The 16,351-nt window shown below is 45.0% G+C and overlaps 1 protein-coding gene across 5 annotated transcripts in view; it reads right to left on the bottom strand.

Annotated features, from left to right (window-relative positions):
• arhgap21a (Rho GTPase activating protein 21a) overlaps positions 1-16,351 on the bottom strand; it is a 67,189-nt gene that overhangs the window by 9,419 nt on the left and 41,419 nt on the right. For 3 of the 5 annotated variants that reach the window (XM_084034070.1, XM_084034069.1, XM_084034067.1), the window contains 10 exons: positions 11,716-11,808; positions 10,728-10,806; positions 10,257-10,311; positions 8,456-8,479; positions 4,964-6,959; positions 2,337-2,483; positions 2,134-2,236; positions 1,984-2,020; positions 1,590-1,709; positions 1,001-1,300 (listed from right to left, as the gene is read on the bottom strand). In XM_084034070.1, coding sequence (XP_083890196.1) covers positions 1,001-1,300; positions 1,590-1,709; positions 1,984-2,020; positions 2,134-2,236; positions 2,337-2,483; positions 4,964-6,959; positions 8,456-8,479; positions 10,257-10,311; positions 10,728-10,806; positions 11,716-11,808 — 2,954 coding nt within the window. The remainder of the gene's footprint in view (positions 1-1,000; positions 1,301-1,589; positions 1,710-1,983; positions 2,021-2,133; positions 2,237-2,336; positions 2,484-4,963; positions 6,960-8,455; positions 8,480-10,256; positions 10,312-10,727; positions 10,807-11,715; positions 11,809-16,351) is intronic. The other 2 variants (XM_084034071.1, XM_084034068.1) reach the window with 1 other exon arrangement.

Here is a 16,351-nt window from a genome sequence, read left to right as displayed (position 1 = left end):
ACGGGGCTTTTATGAGTCAGATTCACCAGACTCTCTTAACTGGACAAACTTGTAAAGCGTTCATTTTAAGCCGATTAACTGTCAAATTCACTGTCATATAAGACGAAGAAAACCAGCAAATATTCACATTTGAGTAAATGATCGATTAACCGAACTCTAAAGATCCAGCTCATTTTGTGTTACATTCACAAAAATGTCACCCAAAATAAAAAAAGAATAATTCTAAGTTGTGATATTATGGAACCAGAAACTTAACAGTATCGACTGTGACATAAAGAGGGAATGGTTTGACATAAAGTTAGATAATAGTGAAGAGAAGTGGGTCATGACTGAGATGGGAGGAGGCCCAGAGGATGTGACAGCTATTGTAGGGCAATAGGACAATTATACAGTAGGTGATGTCACACTGTCAGGTGTGCTGTAACAGAGGGTGTTCGACTCGACAGCGCCCCTGCATAGAGAACCCTAGGCAGTGACCTCGTGAGAACGACTCCAACGAATCCCAAAGTAGGCCAAGAAAATCACTAAAAATGTTCTGTTTGGCGGTAAAGGTTTGTCCCAAAATAATCATGGGTTGCAGCCAGAGCCTCAGGCCAACGCTGGGCTGAGTATAACTTAGAGTTTCTTTATTTACGCACCTTATATTTATGCACTTCACAACCGCAAAGAATGTTATTTCCAGTCCGCAGGCATATTTTCTCAGCTGCTAAAACCCACTATCTTTGTGCTAAATACTGCAACATACAACAACAGAGGAAGTTCTCCATCTTCTGCTGCTTACTATCCTTACAACACATCCACAGTTTACTCATGTTCCTATACAGTGTAGGCATGTGCACCATATGTGTTTTTTATGCCTACTTTTGATATAAAGTATGTAAATATGTGGCACAAAAAGACACTTTATTATTTTGGCTGGAAAAAAATATACGTATCTGTGGATTTTTTCATCTACCAGTCCACTTTTCATTCACTGCTTGTGCATAGTAACAACTCTCACCTCCTCGTCCAGGTTGCTGTTCTCCTGTATGACTCTGATCCAGGCCAGCATGTCCTCCCGGTCCTCAGCCTGGAACAGGTATTCACAGTCCGACGTGGTCAGCCGCAGCACGTTCTTACGCTTTGTGTCGCTGTACGAGATGTCGATCAGACAGGACTTGATGCTGATGGGCACGGGCTCCTCTACTGTTTGACAGTTGGCATGAGCCTGCCCCTCCTTTTTGTCTTTGTATAGGCAAAGGTAGTGGCCTCTCAGCACGGCGTACATCTGTTTCCATGGGCGCATCCCTCCTCCGACACGCTGCAGAAATCGGGAGAAGGAGATGAGTTTTACGACGCGAAATGGAGAGAATTACTCTGTAAACGTTCCTATTGTTGGCATTAGAACACATTATCGCTGCCTTATATGTTTACCTTTTGTACTCCATAAAAAAGGCAAATATATACACTCTGGAAACGAGGGAGCGGCCCTGCCAGTGTTGATAAACAAAGTTATACAGTAGGTCATGCTTGACGATTACGTGAATGCTTTCTGTGTCGGTGTGTGAGTTATATGACGAGATGGCCTCGTATGTCGAGACGATCCACACCTTGGCCTTATCTGTGTTCAGCTGCTTGAAGTGCAGCAAACCCTCCTTGGTCGCGTCGCAGAAGACGTCTGACGAAGAGTCCCTCCTGGAGCCTGAATCCTCGGATGACCTGTCCACCGCCTGTGATGGATACATAAATAATATGAAGCTTAGAAAACACCTGGAAGACTGAGGTTGCTTTGTTGAAGACTTTTTTTTTTTTTTTTAAAGAGGGAGAGATGTTTGTATATCCAGGCAAAATGTCCACATTTCAGCAGGAGAACTTTTATCTTTTGGGTGTGAACTAATGAGCTGATAAACCTGCAATCAGGATCTATCAGTCATACGGCAACTAAGCACAGCTGGCACTGAACAAACTCATGCTGGATAAAAAAAAAATGGGGATTGAACTCACCTTCCTAAGACTTTTCAGGCCAGGTATTAAGGACCTCCTAAATGGAAGAGATTTTTAGTGATTTGACGGTGTTTTCACCCACCAAAATATACACAATGGGTATTTTCCTTTACTCCTGTTAATAACGACACTGTTGTGGGTGTAACTTACCCTCTGCTCTCTTCCCGGTAGTTATCCAGGCCTTCATCACACGACTTGGATCGCTCCGTTTTAGTACCAGAATCAGACTCGATAATTGTGAGACGGAGAGAATCTATTAAAGAGAATGTGAAACAATTATGTGTAACCTTTCATAACCTGCAATGAGACGAATCACCATAGCCCTGGTTTTGCTGCGTTTGACACGAACGTACCTTGGTCATGTGACAGCTGACGTCGAATGAGAGGGGAGGGAGAAGGGGGGCTGGGAGGGATGGTGTTGATGACGGGCGTTCCAGATATAACGGCCGAAGCAGCGATGTGTGTGCTGTCCTGGTCAGTACTTGGACTAGATGGTTCATCTGAGGACAGGAAGAGAAGCATTTATGCTGCATTTGTGTGGCGTCAGAATAATTTGTTCCTGACTGGGGAAAATTCATGTGAATGGCCCCCTCAAGTCGGAACTCGGAGGGTTTGCAGACATTTTGGCGCTCGACTTGATGAATTAAAGTCACGCAAAAACATGACTAAATGCCGGGTTGATGGTAGAGGAAAAACATTTCATTAATTTCCATATTGGGCGTACACTTTTTGCTCACATTTGTAATATGATATTAGGTTTGTAACCTGCTAGTTGCTGTCCATGAAGAGTGACCTACATTATATATAGGAAGTTATCATAAGCATTAACAAGTCAAGTAAAGCAATGTCTAAGTGGTTTGAACTCCTATACATCTTTGGTATAAACTCAGATGTACTTTGAAACAGGAAATTGAAAATTAAATCACCCGAGAACAAAGTCTAATTCATCTCCGCTATCTCCACTTTAATAAACATTTCAGCGGACGGCAATAAAACAAGCAGAGGTGAAGCAAAGCGACGCAGACAGAGACGCCGTCAGCCGGCAGATAAGTGTTTCTGTTCTGATAGCCGACACACCTTTGAATAAACACATGCGGGGTAGTCAGCGAACATTAAATCATCACAGACGGCTGTGTCATAATGTCTGATATGCAATATCAGCAACATGGCAAGCCCTAAAAACAAATGAAGAGACGCGACCGATGAATCATATCTGTGGTGATGCAGGAAGGGCAGGTGAAACCCAACGTAGCACTACCAACATGATCGCTCTTTGGAGAATTAAGTAGAGAGCTTCACATGTTATTTCACTTTATAAACAAACATTAAAGTCTTCTGAATAAAAAAAGAGCAAAAAACAATCTAATTGCCCTGCCAATGCACTGGTGCAAATCTTAAACTTGCAACAGCACAACTTTAATGCGAAACATCTGATCTGCTTGTGTTAGTTGTGTACAGATTACTGCTGTGAAATCTCCCTCAAACCTCAAAGACATCTCCCATGACACTGCAAACCTAATTTCTACCAGGCCCATTTCATTTAATCGCTTGTTTGTATACCAATCCTGTTTCTGGGAATACGGCGGGAGTCAGTGATCTCTGACACATACAGTTACAATTTCGTTTAAATATCAGGGATATCAGTTGTGGAGCTTAAAACGGAATTGGATTGAAAGAGAAAATGCAGATCTTCCAACAAATGGTTAAGCAAATATAAGACATTCAACATAACATGATCAATGTGAAAGGTTTTGATATTTTCCCCTACAAATTCCTGAAAAAGTGCCCATCGTTGGTGCTAAACTGAGAACACCAGGAATTGTTTGTAATCTTATCTAGATGTAAATGTAAAAAATTAAAAGGTGTGTTTGTGTAGGGGGAAAATGCTGCTGGATGAGGATATGATTTACACCTGCAGCTTCCTGGGGGCACGAAGAAACACAAGAGCGGCTCTCATTGGCTGGTGATGAGTCACAATGATGACACAACTGAGGATGCAAGGTCGAGTTCAAGCTTGTTCGCTTATCGCATTCAGTTTCTGAGGAAAAACCCGAAAAAAAGGAAGGATCTCTTCCCATCAGGGAAGGACGTGACCGTTTGCATGTACTTTAGCAGCACAAGTTCCCAGTTGAAATGTTGGCAGACACCTAATGAAGAGCAGTTGTTCCACTTATTGGAACTGTACTATGACATCTAACTGAAGATGCAGGAATGCTCTTATTTCTCCCTTATGTCACGTCACATTAGGACAATGTTCTCTGGTTTCTCTTACTGTAAAGCACAGGGGAAAGATGAGACATTTCAGGGAGCGGGTCAGGGTTGTATTGAGTGTGAGTGTGAGTATGTGTGTGTGCTGCCCTACTCGGATTCCAAACAGTGGTTTGATTACGTCATATTTGCCCGCAGGAGAGTGTCACACAGTCACATAATCACACAGCTGACTTGATGTCACCCTGAGTTCAAAATGCCACAAGGAACCAATTTATTTTCAACATTTAAATACCTATATTGCATGCAATGCTATGCAGTAACTAGAGCAGAAGTACAGTAAGCCTTAAAGAAACGACAGTGCCGTCATGATCTGAGACGTTTCACTGGCAACACATTAAACAAGTCATTCTCAAAGCCTGGGTCGGGACCCGCCAGTGGGTCATGGGAGATTTTATATGGTTCGCCAAATCAATTTGCAGAATTTTTTCGAGTCTTTTCTTTGAGATTTAGGAGGGAGACTGAATGTTCGTAATGTCCCGATAGCATTTCCTGAATGATGGATATATCGCATCATTACGTAACCAAGATCTGGCCAAGCATGTGATTTTCTATACTTGATGCTATCAACAAATTTTGGTCTGTCGTCAAAGATTAGTCGCAGATTGGACAGGCATTCATATTCATATTCATATCATATCATTTTCCTTCACTATCCTTTCACTGCTGTTGCTATAGAAACAGGAAGAGTTTAAAAGGAAGGTGGTCTTACCTATGAAGGGGATTGAATCCAGGGAGTCGTCCAAGTTGTTGGAACCAGACTTTTGTCGTGTGTCTCCAAGTCGTCTGAGATGCATATCCCTAAAGCTGTCATTAGATGTCCAGCACATAGCTCCGTCTGCAGAGCCTGCCTTCACCAATGGTGGTGACTTGCGAGTCACTCCTGCCTGGTTGTCATTAACAGCTAGTACATAGGACGGAGGGCGGATGTGGGGTGCTCCAGAGTTTTTGTCCCTTCTCAGGACAACGACTGTCGCATCGGGCCCTTCTACGCCCTCTGCGAGACCGCCATTAGTCCGTACAAGAGCGCCGGAAGAACTGGAGAGTTCTCTGACTTTTGGCTTTTGGGTCACAGCTCCATTGGCGGTGGAGGAGCCAGAAGAAGAGGCAGCAGCTACATATTGTAGTTGTCTCTGCAAGGGCAGTTTAGAGGAGGTTCCAGAGCAAGAAGAAGACCTGACCCCCAACCCAGCCTCGGACCTGCTCTCCATTTTCAGACTGTCCGACCTGCCTCTGAGCAGCAGGTGAAGGGGGGACGAGTAGCCCAGGTGGTTGCCTACGATGTTAGCTCTTTGGTCTTTAAGAGGGTCTGTGGTTTTAGCGGTGGATAAGGCAGATGAAGGGTCGAAGATGGAGTTTTTGACAGGCAGACGCGATGGTCTCATTATCACGCTGTCCGCCCTTGATGTTAGCACAGAATCTGTCGTACCTTTCGTAAACACAGGAGCAGAGTTAGATAATCCACTTGCTCGCCCCTCTCCCCCCTGTCCAGTGAGACTCCTGTTCAGATGAGGTAAAGCTCTCAGTCCTGTTCCCTGCCTGCTAGACCTGGCTTCCTCTCCCCGACACAGCAGTAGCCGGTCCTCCAACACTCCCCTATCTCCAAAGACAGCCAACCCAGCTGGTTCTCCAGGCTGCTGCGCCAGGTAGTCACAAGACCGCGCCCGAAGTTTGGGGATTCCTGTGGGGCTGGAGAAAGGCAGAGCATCCTCTGAAGAACTCCGAGGCCAATTCCGGTTTGGTATTGTCCTTTCTGGTCCACTTCCAAGCCTCTCTTGGGAGACGCTACGTAATGGAGTCAAAGTACTGCCCTGGCTACTTGCATCCACGCCGCGGTCATTGGAGGCGCTTCTCCGTCTGACCTGGGAGCCCAGTGCCCCCCTTTGACTGGTGCTAGGAGGAGGCGGTGTACGTTGCTGGGCGTACGCGGAGCTGGAATTGGCAGCCGCGCGCAAGCTGTCCAAGCGTTCCTGGATGGTGCGGCAGCCGTACGTGTGCAGCCTCTTGGCGTCTATATAGTCCTTATAGGTGGTGTAGGTTTTCCAGTCAATGTTCTGGTGCGGAGAGGTTGAAGGGGCTGTGGGAGAGGGCGAGTAGTGGTTGGCGCTGGGTGAGATGGCAGCGGAGAACGTGTCCGGTGAGGCAGCGGCTGCCCGTACAGGTGGAGATGAGGATTCAGAATAGACTGGACTAGGTCTTGAGGAAGGGGAGTAGACTGGGCTGTCTGTGGGGCGGGGAGATGAGTACTGCAACTGTGCACTACCAGGTACTGAGGGAATAAGGGGTCTGGGTCTAGCTGAGCCCGAATCTGCTGAAGGACTGTACCGGTTTTCCTCTGTCCTGTGGCTGGGTCCAGCCCGAGCCACCCAGGACCCCCTGTCAACCGGATCAGGGGGCATGGCCACTGTCCTCACGTTCTCATTACAGACACACACCACTGTCTGAGACTTTGACGTCTGCTGGGGCGGAGGAGATGGCGGAACGGGGATTTCAACCCGGTAGCTCTTCTCCGCAGCCCCCCCTCTTCTCCCTGGTCCCTGAGCCGGCCCTCGGGGGCTCTCGCTGACTGTGGCGGGCTCTGATGTCTGAGCCATGCCGGCGGCCTTAACTTCTATCCGAGGGTAGCATATGGGAGGGGGCTCGGGGATGTTCTGGGCATTTCCGCTGTACGCATCGTTTCCTTTGAGGTATGCATCCTGGGAATATGCCTGCAAGAGATTATAGGACATTATGTCACTTTGGCTGCTGAGAGGTTGGAAAGCTAAAACAGATCACGTTTAAATCACACCCAACAGGATACATTAGACTTTCCTCAAAGACATGTATGAAACAGGGAGTGATGTAGACCTGCTAGTGAATCTCTTCTGCAATACAAACAAATCCAAATCCAAGAATACAAAGACTGGTCTAGTTAGAACATCTGATAAATGAGCTGCCGTATGTTACCTATCACTTCATCTGTCCTCACCGTATCTTACAGTATCAACACCAATGTGGTCGCTCCCATCTTGAAAGTGGAGAATGAATGGTAATCCACTAGTGTCATTTATTGACAAGAGTCTCTGTGTGAGCTGATGAGATTATCAAGACAAGCACTGTTACTGCATTCCCTCTAGAGGACTGTAAGACAGTTAAGACAACTGAATTCAGCCGGTCTTTAACAATAAAACAGCACGCTAAAAGTAGACACAGCGCCCCAGTGCTACTCCTCCAAATCAAACACACACTCCGTCTCAGTTACAGTTTCTCAATCTTTTCCTTGGAGACGGCAAACAAATGTTACAGCATGCCACAATACAAATTAACTGCCCTGAGAAGGAACAGATGTGAACGAGTGGGGGAAAAAGGGGGAAAGCCAGAAAAGGCACATCGGTAGAGAAAGGAGGCTGGAAAGTCCAGAATGAGCCCGCGGTGCCGCAGGGTGAGGATTAAACTGGCAGGGGCTTACCCACCTTCGGGACGGGAGAGTGTGCCCTGAGGCACGAGGAGAGAATGAACGGGGGACGCCTCTGCCTGCGGTTGGCAGCTAACGCCACTTCTGTCAGCATGGCTCCACGACTCTACTGTCACTGTAGCAACTAGGGTCCTTTCCTTAATTAAAACCTGAATGAACAACTATCACATTTAGCTAGTAATAAATCCCTAAAACGCTCTCCAGTGAGTGATGGGCGGCTTCAGAGAAAACTCCCCGGTTTGCATATCGAATGCGCTATATTTCCTCATCCCTTCATCGCTGGAGCTCTTGAGAAAATGAAAGGGAGAGAGTCGTGCCGTTGGACTTTAATCGATAGCACTCTACCTGAGGTGTCAGGTTACAATTGCACTAACAGCAGCAGTAAATCTGCTGCTCGGTGCCTCCCTCAGGCTCTACATAAGTCATACAGTTAAACAGAAACCAATTTCCTCAATAGGGAAAGTACAGAGCAAGTGGTTGAGGTTTGCTGACATGAGCTCACATCATTTGTTTTTTCAGTACATCTTTCTTTCAACCTGCTATTCAGGATAATACCGTAAATTAATAGCAATTAATAAACCACAGTGTGCATGCTGCAAAGAGGGGAAATGTATTTAGGGTTTTAGGGGTTTGCCAGTTTGTGCAAATAAGTATTTGGGGGTTTTAGTGGTTTGCCATGTCATAAGAGGCCTGGATCACCAGGAAAGAATTAAAAGGAAAGTCATTAGTTAGTATAGTTTCCCTTCTTACCAGAGCAGTGATATCCCTGGAAAACTGCAGTCCACAGGTTAGAGAAGGGCAAGCAGACAGAAAAAAAGGGAATAAAGAGAAGTACACAGGTGAGCATAAAGAAATGAGAGGTACAACGCCATCGACGGAGGTGAGACAGGCAACTTCAGTGACTTCGGCGCAGGCTAAAAATACACCCGCAGAGCAGCCGCATCACAGTCGGAGTGAAAGAAGAAGAAAGAAGAATAGAGGTGAACTTCAGCGGTGTCGGTGTCCTTCTCAGACCTGAAAATCCTCCGTGTTGCTCTTCATCCCCATCATTTCCTCCTCTTGACCCACATCTTCCTCCACCCACGACACGGCTGCGCCCAAAATACACCGGCGAATGCTTTCTGCCGTCTCCCTCCCTCTCAACATACTCAGCATTTCTTCCCTTTGCTCTGTCACTCTCACCTGCTCGCTGTGGTACCTCCCCTCCCCCCCCCCCTTCCTCCGGCTTCAACTACGAGCCTCTTTCATCCTCTCCCTCGTCTGTTAGACTCTGCTCTGGCTGTCATATGTTCACTTTTGGGTGAGCATAACAGCACGCTTGCCTGATCTTCCTTCTCTCCCTCAGTCACTCCTGTAAACAGTGAGCTGAGAGGAGTCAGCTGACTGCAGCTGCACTCCCACTGCTGGTGAGGGAAAAACACACACAACACACAAACATGAACACATTTAAAAACACAGACACAGATACGTCTACAGACACCACCATGTGTGTCCTCTTTTCTCCTTCTCCTTCCAGGAGAAAAAGGTCAAACGCAGTATTTAGGATTTATATTGATATATATTCAGACATTTTTAAGAAATTACTTGTGAACTCAATCATACACACACAGAACATTTGCCAGTTAAATCTTTATCTACAATCCTCTAGCTTCATAGCACATTGTGCAACAGTTCAAACCCATAAAAACTGTCCAATGGCAGCCAGATTTTAACGAACTGTAAATTAAAAACAATCCCTAGTTAACGTTGCATTTAATTTGGACTGAAAGAAAGAGCCAATTGCTTCACTCAAATCCCTCAGCCTTGTGAGAGCTCAGACTCATTCCAAAACGCCAAATGCAAGTTTCTGTGGCTTTTGGTAAGCTGCGGCCAAGCTAACAAGCTATGTGTGGAATTTAGCAGCACAGTGGGATCCGACTCCGTTCTCTGCTCCGAGAGAGACGTTTCCCAAACAGAGGCGAATAACGTGTGGCGACTGGGTTTGACGTGGCCTGGCGCTGGTTTATCGTCTGTGGGGCTCTGGACCCTGACTGATGCCGTGGGCCGGCTGTTTGAATCACTAGAGCCCATCAGTGTGATGCCTAGAGGGGGTGAGGAGTCAAACTATGCTCTCAAAAACAACCTTTTTGGAAAATATAATTTGCATTGTGACCATGTTGCAAATCTTTCATCTATTTTTACCCGTCTGGAATTCTGAGTCCAATAAAATCTTTATGGTTCACTTGTAGCGACTAGAAGCTAATCTGCTACGGTGTGGCCAGCCTGTCTACACTCCCTCGCAATGTTCTTTAGGGAGTCAGACGTGACGAGGTGAGCATCGCTTCATAAAGTTTATTTTATGGAAGAAGAAGAAGATCAATCTCATGTCTGTGTGTTAAACATAGCACTGCCATCAGGGCGTGTTTAGCTTAGCTTAGCATAGGAACTCACACAAAAACAATGAAATAAAATTTAAAAAGGCCACTGGTCTGGTTTTCTTCTGCCAAATAAAAGGACCATTTTCAAGCAGCCTCTTTTATATTATTTTATTTACTGATGAATGAATGCTTACCAGCTGCAAAATGTCCTCATCCTTTGGCATCACACAGAGTTCCAGTGAGACATCGCTGATGGGGGTAAGGGTGTGGCGGGACGAGAGACAATGAGAGTGACCGTGAGAGAAAGAGAGAGAGGAACTGTTATAACAAAGGGCTCAAACCGTCAAAAGTCAAATCGCTTCCCAAGAGTGTGTAAGTTCAACTTGTAAAATCGAAACTTTAATAGCTGCAGTTTATTGAAGTGTGAATGAAAGTCACACGCATCAGCGATAAAGAAATCATTCTCTCCGGGAAACCAAACGTGTTTTTCCCAAAGACGTTTCACAATGGCCCAGTTTCACTTTCTGTCTTGGTCCACAGGTATGCAGGGGAGTGTTGGCACTGAAGGGATTCTCGATTATCAGGATCAGAGTCAGCCGCTCACCGTGCATATTTTCCCTTCAAATAAACCATAATAATTGAATGTGGAATCATGTGTATCGTACCTGTTCTGGATCAAGGCTATGACTTGCGAGTAGGTCTTCCCAATGATGCTCTCTCCATTCACCTTCACTATCCGGTCCCCTGGAAGGAATCAAGGAATCGGTTACAAACCTGGAACATAAATAAACTCTGCTTCTGCTTCGGCTACTCTGGGGGGAAATGACCAGGAATCCAAGTCAATATGGTTATTGACCAAAGGAAACCACTGTGGAGCTCCTTCCAGCACAAACACACATCTGTGTTTAGATCAAACGGAGAACACCAATACTTGTTTATTTGAAGGCGCCCATATGAAGATCCATTTCCATTCAAGGTTTCTGAAGATGTCCATCTTACAGGAAGAGAGGCGAGGTGAGTTTAGGAGAGAAACTAGATAATTGTGGGAAAACATTACACTCCCTCATCCCAAGAGAGGAGAGTGGACAGATTAAAGCAGACCGTTTAGAGGGCTTGTCCCGGCCACTTAACATTTCCTGTAATACAGAGTGCTAATCTGGCAATAATGCTGACAGAGCTTCAGCTGTCACCTCCTTTTCAAGCGAGCTGAAACGGGCTGCCGTTCACCAGAAGGGAGTTTGCACGAGTATTTTATTGATCCTGGCTGCTCGAATGTAGAAGTGATTCACAAAACAATGAGAGATGAAGCAAAGTGGGGGGGGGGGGACCGAATCGAGGAAAGGTTGGAATAACAGAGTGCATATTGCACTTTGCTCAACCTCCCACGAAGGAGCCATCTGTTATTTTGTAACTCGTATCTGTTTTGCCTGGCAGGTTACGAGCACGAGGAATTACCTACAGTACAAATGTGAAGAAATCCTGGCATCAAACGGCGCTCTGAGGTCAAATGTGAGACATGCAGAGTTAATCATAAGATCAGCCGGTTATCAGACAACGAGAGAGTGCAATAGAGTGCAATGATCTCCATAGAGACTGTGTGTGTGTGTGTGTGTGTGTGTGTGTGTGTGTGTGTGTGTGTGTGTGTGTGTGTACCTGTACAGAGTCCAGCTCCGTGGGCGGGGCCTCCCTCCTTCACTTGCTTGACGAAAATGGTGTCCATTGGCTCCAGACGGTTCCGCTGTCTCCCTGGCAACAAGAGAGCACATGCACCGAGGAGGTTGGTCACACACAGCGAGGAAGCGTTGCGGCAGCAGCAGCATCAGAACTAGGCCACAAATCACTGGAACGAGATCTTCAGCTGCTGAAACACTGTGGCATCATGTTTTCTGCAGCTTCCACTTGTGTCATGAATTCATATTTATAGTGAATTTACCATATCTGCAAAATGTTATTCTCAATTCTGATCTGCATCATTTCTAAATAAGAAAAAACACTCTTCCTCAGTGGCATTGGTAGTCTGAGATAAATGAGCTCCAAGGTTTTTATGAAACAAAACACGGGGCCGGAAACTAATTCTTCTAAAAATATCTCTTTACATCTCAAGCGCCGTGTTGGCCTCCTGATGCTATCTTCCTCGTGCTATCACATGCTCCGTCCCTTGAATCATTCGTCCGTTGACTCTACACTGCTGTCAGATGCGTCCTGAGCTGCAGAATGGGACGGCGAAGGAGAGGTCAGAGCAAACGTGCCACAAGAGAGTTCATATGGCAGAGGAAGGGGCAGCACGCCATGTTGTGTAATGTGACTGGCGGAGGTATAGCTCATTAAGACCCAGTATAATAACTTCTTGATTAACGCTTGAATTATGTGCATTCAATAAAGAGGGAGTGACTATATTTTTACGTCCGATCAAGACAGAAAAAGATGGTGAAATCTTCTTTCCCTGAGCCATAAACCTCAATCTCAGTTGCCGTCAGCTGCTTCTTAGAGCCTAGAGGCTTTGAGGAAGTGCAACATCAGAGCATCCCACTGTTCTTTCCTCAGGGAGCGCCGACTGAGTGCGCATGCTCTTTTCACAAACAGCCCGTTTCACATTTACACAGATGAATATATGACCCAGTGCAAACAGCTGGACGGGAGCAGATGTGGGTTCAACGGTTTCTGAGGAGGTGAGAGTTGTTTAATCATCACTATACTCAGATAATCCAGGAATCCAAACCTGTAAAATGATAGTCTGACAGCCCTTTTCCTTAAAACCCTGACTATTGCATCACTATGTTTGGATTCCTGTTGGCAGAAAACATGCCAGCGTTTACAGTATGGGCTGCAGGCATGTAATCACGTCTCCTTAGATGCCCTCTTGTGATGATGGCATGACAGTTATTTCAAATGCATTTGCAGCTCATGCTGCTGCCTCCCTCCTGTGGCTGAAAATGTTACTGCAAGCCATTTAAATATGCTGTGTTTAATGTTCTGATTACAGAGATTACTTCTCCAAAAACATCGAAGAGCAACATCAACAAAGTGAGTTTTAACAGACATTTTTATCTATTTACACATTACAAAAAAAAAAATGTCATCATCACCAAAAACCTTTGCTTGGAAGATATTTCTTCAAAGTAAAAGATCTCAGGTTTGACACCCATTATAGCAAATGTGCCCCACTGAAGTTCCATTGTCTAACCTTCTCATTCATTGTAAAGTCAGTATTAACACACTCAGTTTGACTGAGAGGTTGCAGGTTTGTTTTTCCTCCAGTAGAAGGCAGCGCAGCACACACAATGATGTTGCTTAGCGATGAACAGTGTACAGTTGTTAAGGGCAACACTGTGTTTCATGTTCTTCCTGGATGAGCCGCAGGCAGAGTGAATGACAAAAACACACACACACACACACACACACACACACAAACACAAACACACACACACACACACACACACACACACACACACACACACACACACACACACACACACACACACACACAAATAAAAAGAAGACTAGCAGTGTTAAGCAAAGTAAAGACATGATAAAAATGTGCACTGATGCATTTATGTGTAACATCACAGACACAACGTAGGACATGACTGACCCAAGGTGAAGGTACAGATGTTAACAAATGCTCTCTCTACCTCCCCCCCTCCTCCCCCCTTTCACTCTGTGTACTTGGCAAACTCCCAATCCCAAGCGAATCTCACCGGGCTCCAACTCTGCAGCACAAATTGGATTTCTGGAAGTTTCCATGCCATGCAGCTGGATGAACTGGATTAAATGTGGAAATCTAAAGCTCGGGATATATTTTTTTTTAATGCTCCCAACTGTCTTACCAAAGCATCAACTACTGTGTGGATTAATGAAATACATCAGCCTGCCTTAACATGAATCTGGCTGTTCCCAAAACTCCAAATGACAGTTGAGTAACCTCAGCTTCTCTACCTGGGACGAATGTTTGACTAGTGGCCAAGGGGATTATTTTACAAATCACAGCATCGTTTTACACAGCGGAAAGCAGGTGCATGCTTGAATCATCAATATGCATCTCACATAATTTCACAAATTTAATCAAAACTAACCGAATACCAATACTGATACATCTACTTATTGCAGACTATTGCTATTGTGGAGAAACTTTGAATGTAAGATACCATTTGAACTCTTTGTTGGCTTCTACCATATTTCTTTTTAGTTTTCTAGCCCAGGCAAGCATTAAAAATGTCTCTTTGTGAAACACACCTCACGTTTCAATTATATATGAAGCAAAATAAATGTCTTTTCCTCACTGTAAGTTTTATACAACCCTATCTGCTCCAATCTAGCCGTGCACAGTCAACGGCTGGATGTGAGTGCTGCTCTCTGGCCTCCACAAGCTCTGGCTTGGCCGCCGTCCCTCCCTGCACAGCTGGGCCCGGTTGTGTCGGCCAGCTCTCCGCTCCCCCGTTGTTTTGGGTTAGATAATGTTATTCTTCAGAGGGCTGGGCCTGCTGCCCGCTCACTGCATTAACCCTGGTGAAATACCTCTCAGTCCAACTCGCTGCTCTTTACCATTTTGTGTCACTCGTACCGACACAAATGTACAGGTACAAAAATACACAAAAACGAGTGCCTCGCTCGTTCTTCGCTTCGATACTAAGAAGAGATGTTTTTCATCAACTTTCCCAAGACTTCAAACACTGAGTAGGAGGAGGACTGTGTATGTGTTTAGATGACTATCTGTGTCGGGTCTCTTCCAGCAGAGGAATATGAAAATGGGAGGCAAATAATCCTGGCGTGGCGAATTCCCCCATAGTGCGGGGAAGGTCAAAGCACAAGTACACTTTACATAAATCCATAAACTCCGACTCCCTTCAAAAGGACGGCGTGTTTCGATGTCGAATTCCTGCTCGAAGAAAGTGCTTTGAGACAGCAGATGAAGCCATCATGGAAATAAATACTGTAATTATGTCTCTCGTTTCTCACATTCCCATGAAGAAAAACACTCTGTGCAGTCCACAGACGAACTCGTCCAAACACAACGCCGCTTTGAAAGCTTAAACTCTGCTAAAACAACCTGCGTACCCCACTCGTGACCTCGCTGAAATACATTACAAACCCACATCCTTGCAAACTGTGTCAATAGACTTTGTCACATGGCGAAAACGACTTGCAGGTGCCAGTCTCGGATGGACCGGTCTGGTTTCACTACTGCACTTTGTAAACAGCCACAGCTTTATGTCAGAAACGTCAGCAGCACACAGCGGGGGGGTGGACACGTCAACACACCTTAAAGCCCCCCGTCATCACAGACACCGTCAGTATGTAAGTAAATACACATTGTTTCTTTATAATCATGATATAAACAAGCATTCGTGATAAGGATCCTTTACATTTGCTTATTAAATACTTCTCACCAAAGAAAATTTAACTCATCATTGACTCAAATTCAGGGTCAAGAATGTCATATTTGATGCCAAAGACCATCTTTAAACAAAGACAAGTGAGTTATCTCCATGACAACCAGAGCAGACATCACAGGGGGAGGTTGGTGGTGGATGAAAGCACTGGAAAAAGCTAGTAAGTGGACCTTGAGGTTTTTGTCACTATGACTATAAATACAATAAATTACGTAGTGGCTGCTTTATGCGTCGCTATAAATATTGTACTGTATAAACATATGTATATATATATATATATATATATATATATATATATATATATATATATATATGTGATAAGATATATGGACACAAAAACGTAATGTCATAACTGTACATCTAAAAAAGGTAATCAAACACTCCCTTAACTGTAGCGTTAACTGGGAAAGGCATGTCGATGTAGAAACACATGCCTGGCACCAGCACACACACACACACACACACACACACACACACACACACACACACACACACACACACACTGGTGATTTTTCCAGCACAGACAGGAAGGTGGTGGAGTACTTTCCATCATTTTTTTCTAGGAATTCCAAATACCAAAATCCACCCAGGGGAAAGAGGATATACTGACCACACAGCAAAAAAAAAAAAAAAACCTTGATTCAGCCTTTGTTTTCTTTCTGTAAAACAAGCCAAACTATCTACCATGGGAGTTGAAGTTCAACTGCAGGAACAAGTGACAAACATCTGGAAATGGAGGATTTTAGCCTAAAATACTGTCTCTTGCTATGAGCCAACTGGCTGTGAATAAAGAGGGTGGTGTCGGGTTTTTTTCTAACCTTTCCAAAACCAAAAATACATAAGCAAAACTTAAATGAATGGATTAAACTGTGTGTTTATCTGCTCTAACATCAGCTCCA

This window comes from Eutrigla gurnardus (assembly GCF_963514095.1).
Source record: "Eutrigla gurnardus genome assembly, chromosome: 18".
NCBI lineage: Eukaryota > Metazoa > Chordata > Actinopteri > Perciformes > Triglidae > Eutrigla > Eutrigla gurnardus.
The sequence above is the reverse complement of the archived record's forward strand: the minus strand, read 5'-3'. Positions and strand labels throughout refer to the sequence as shown.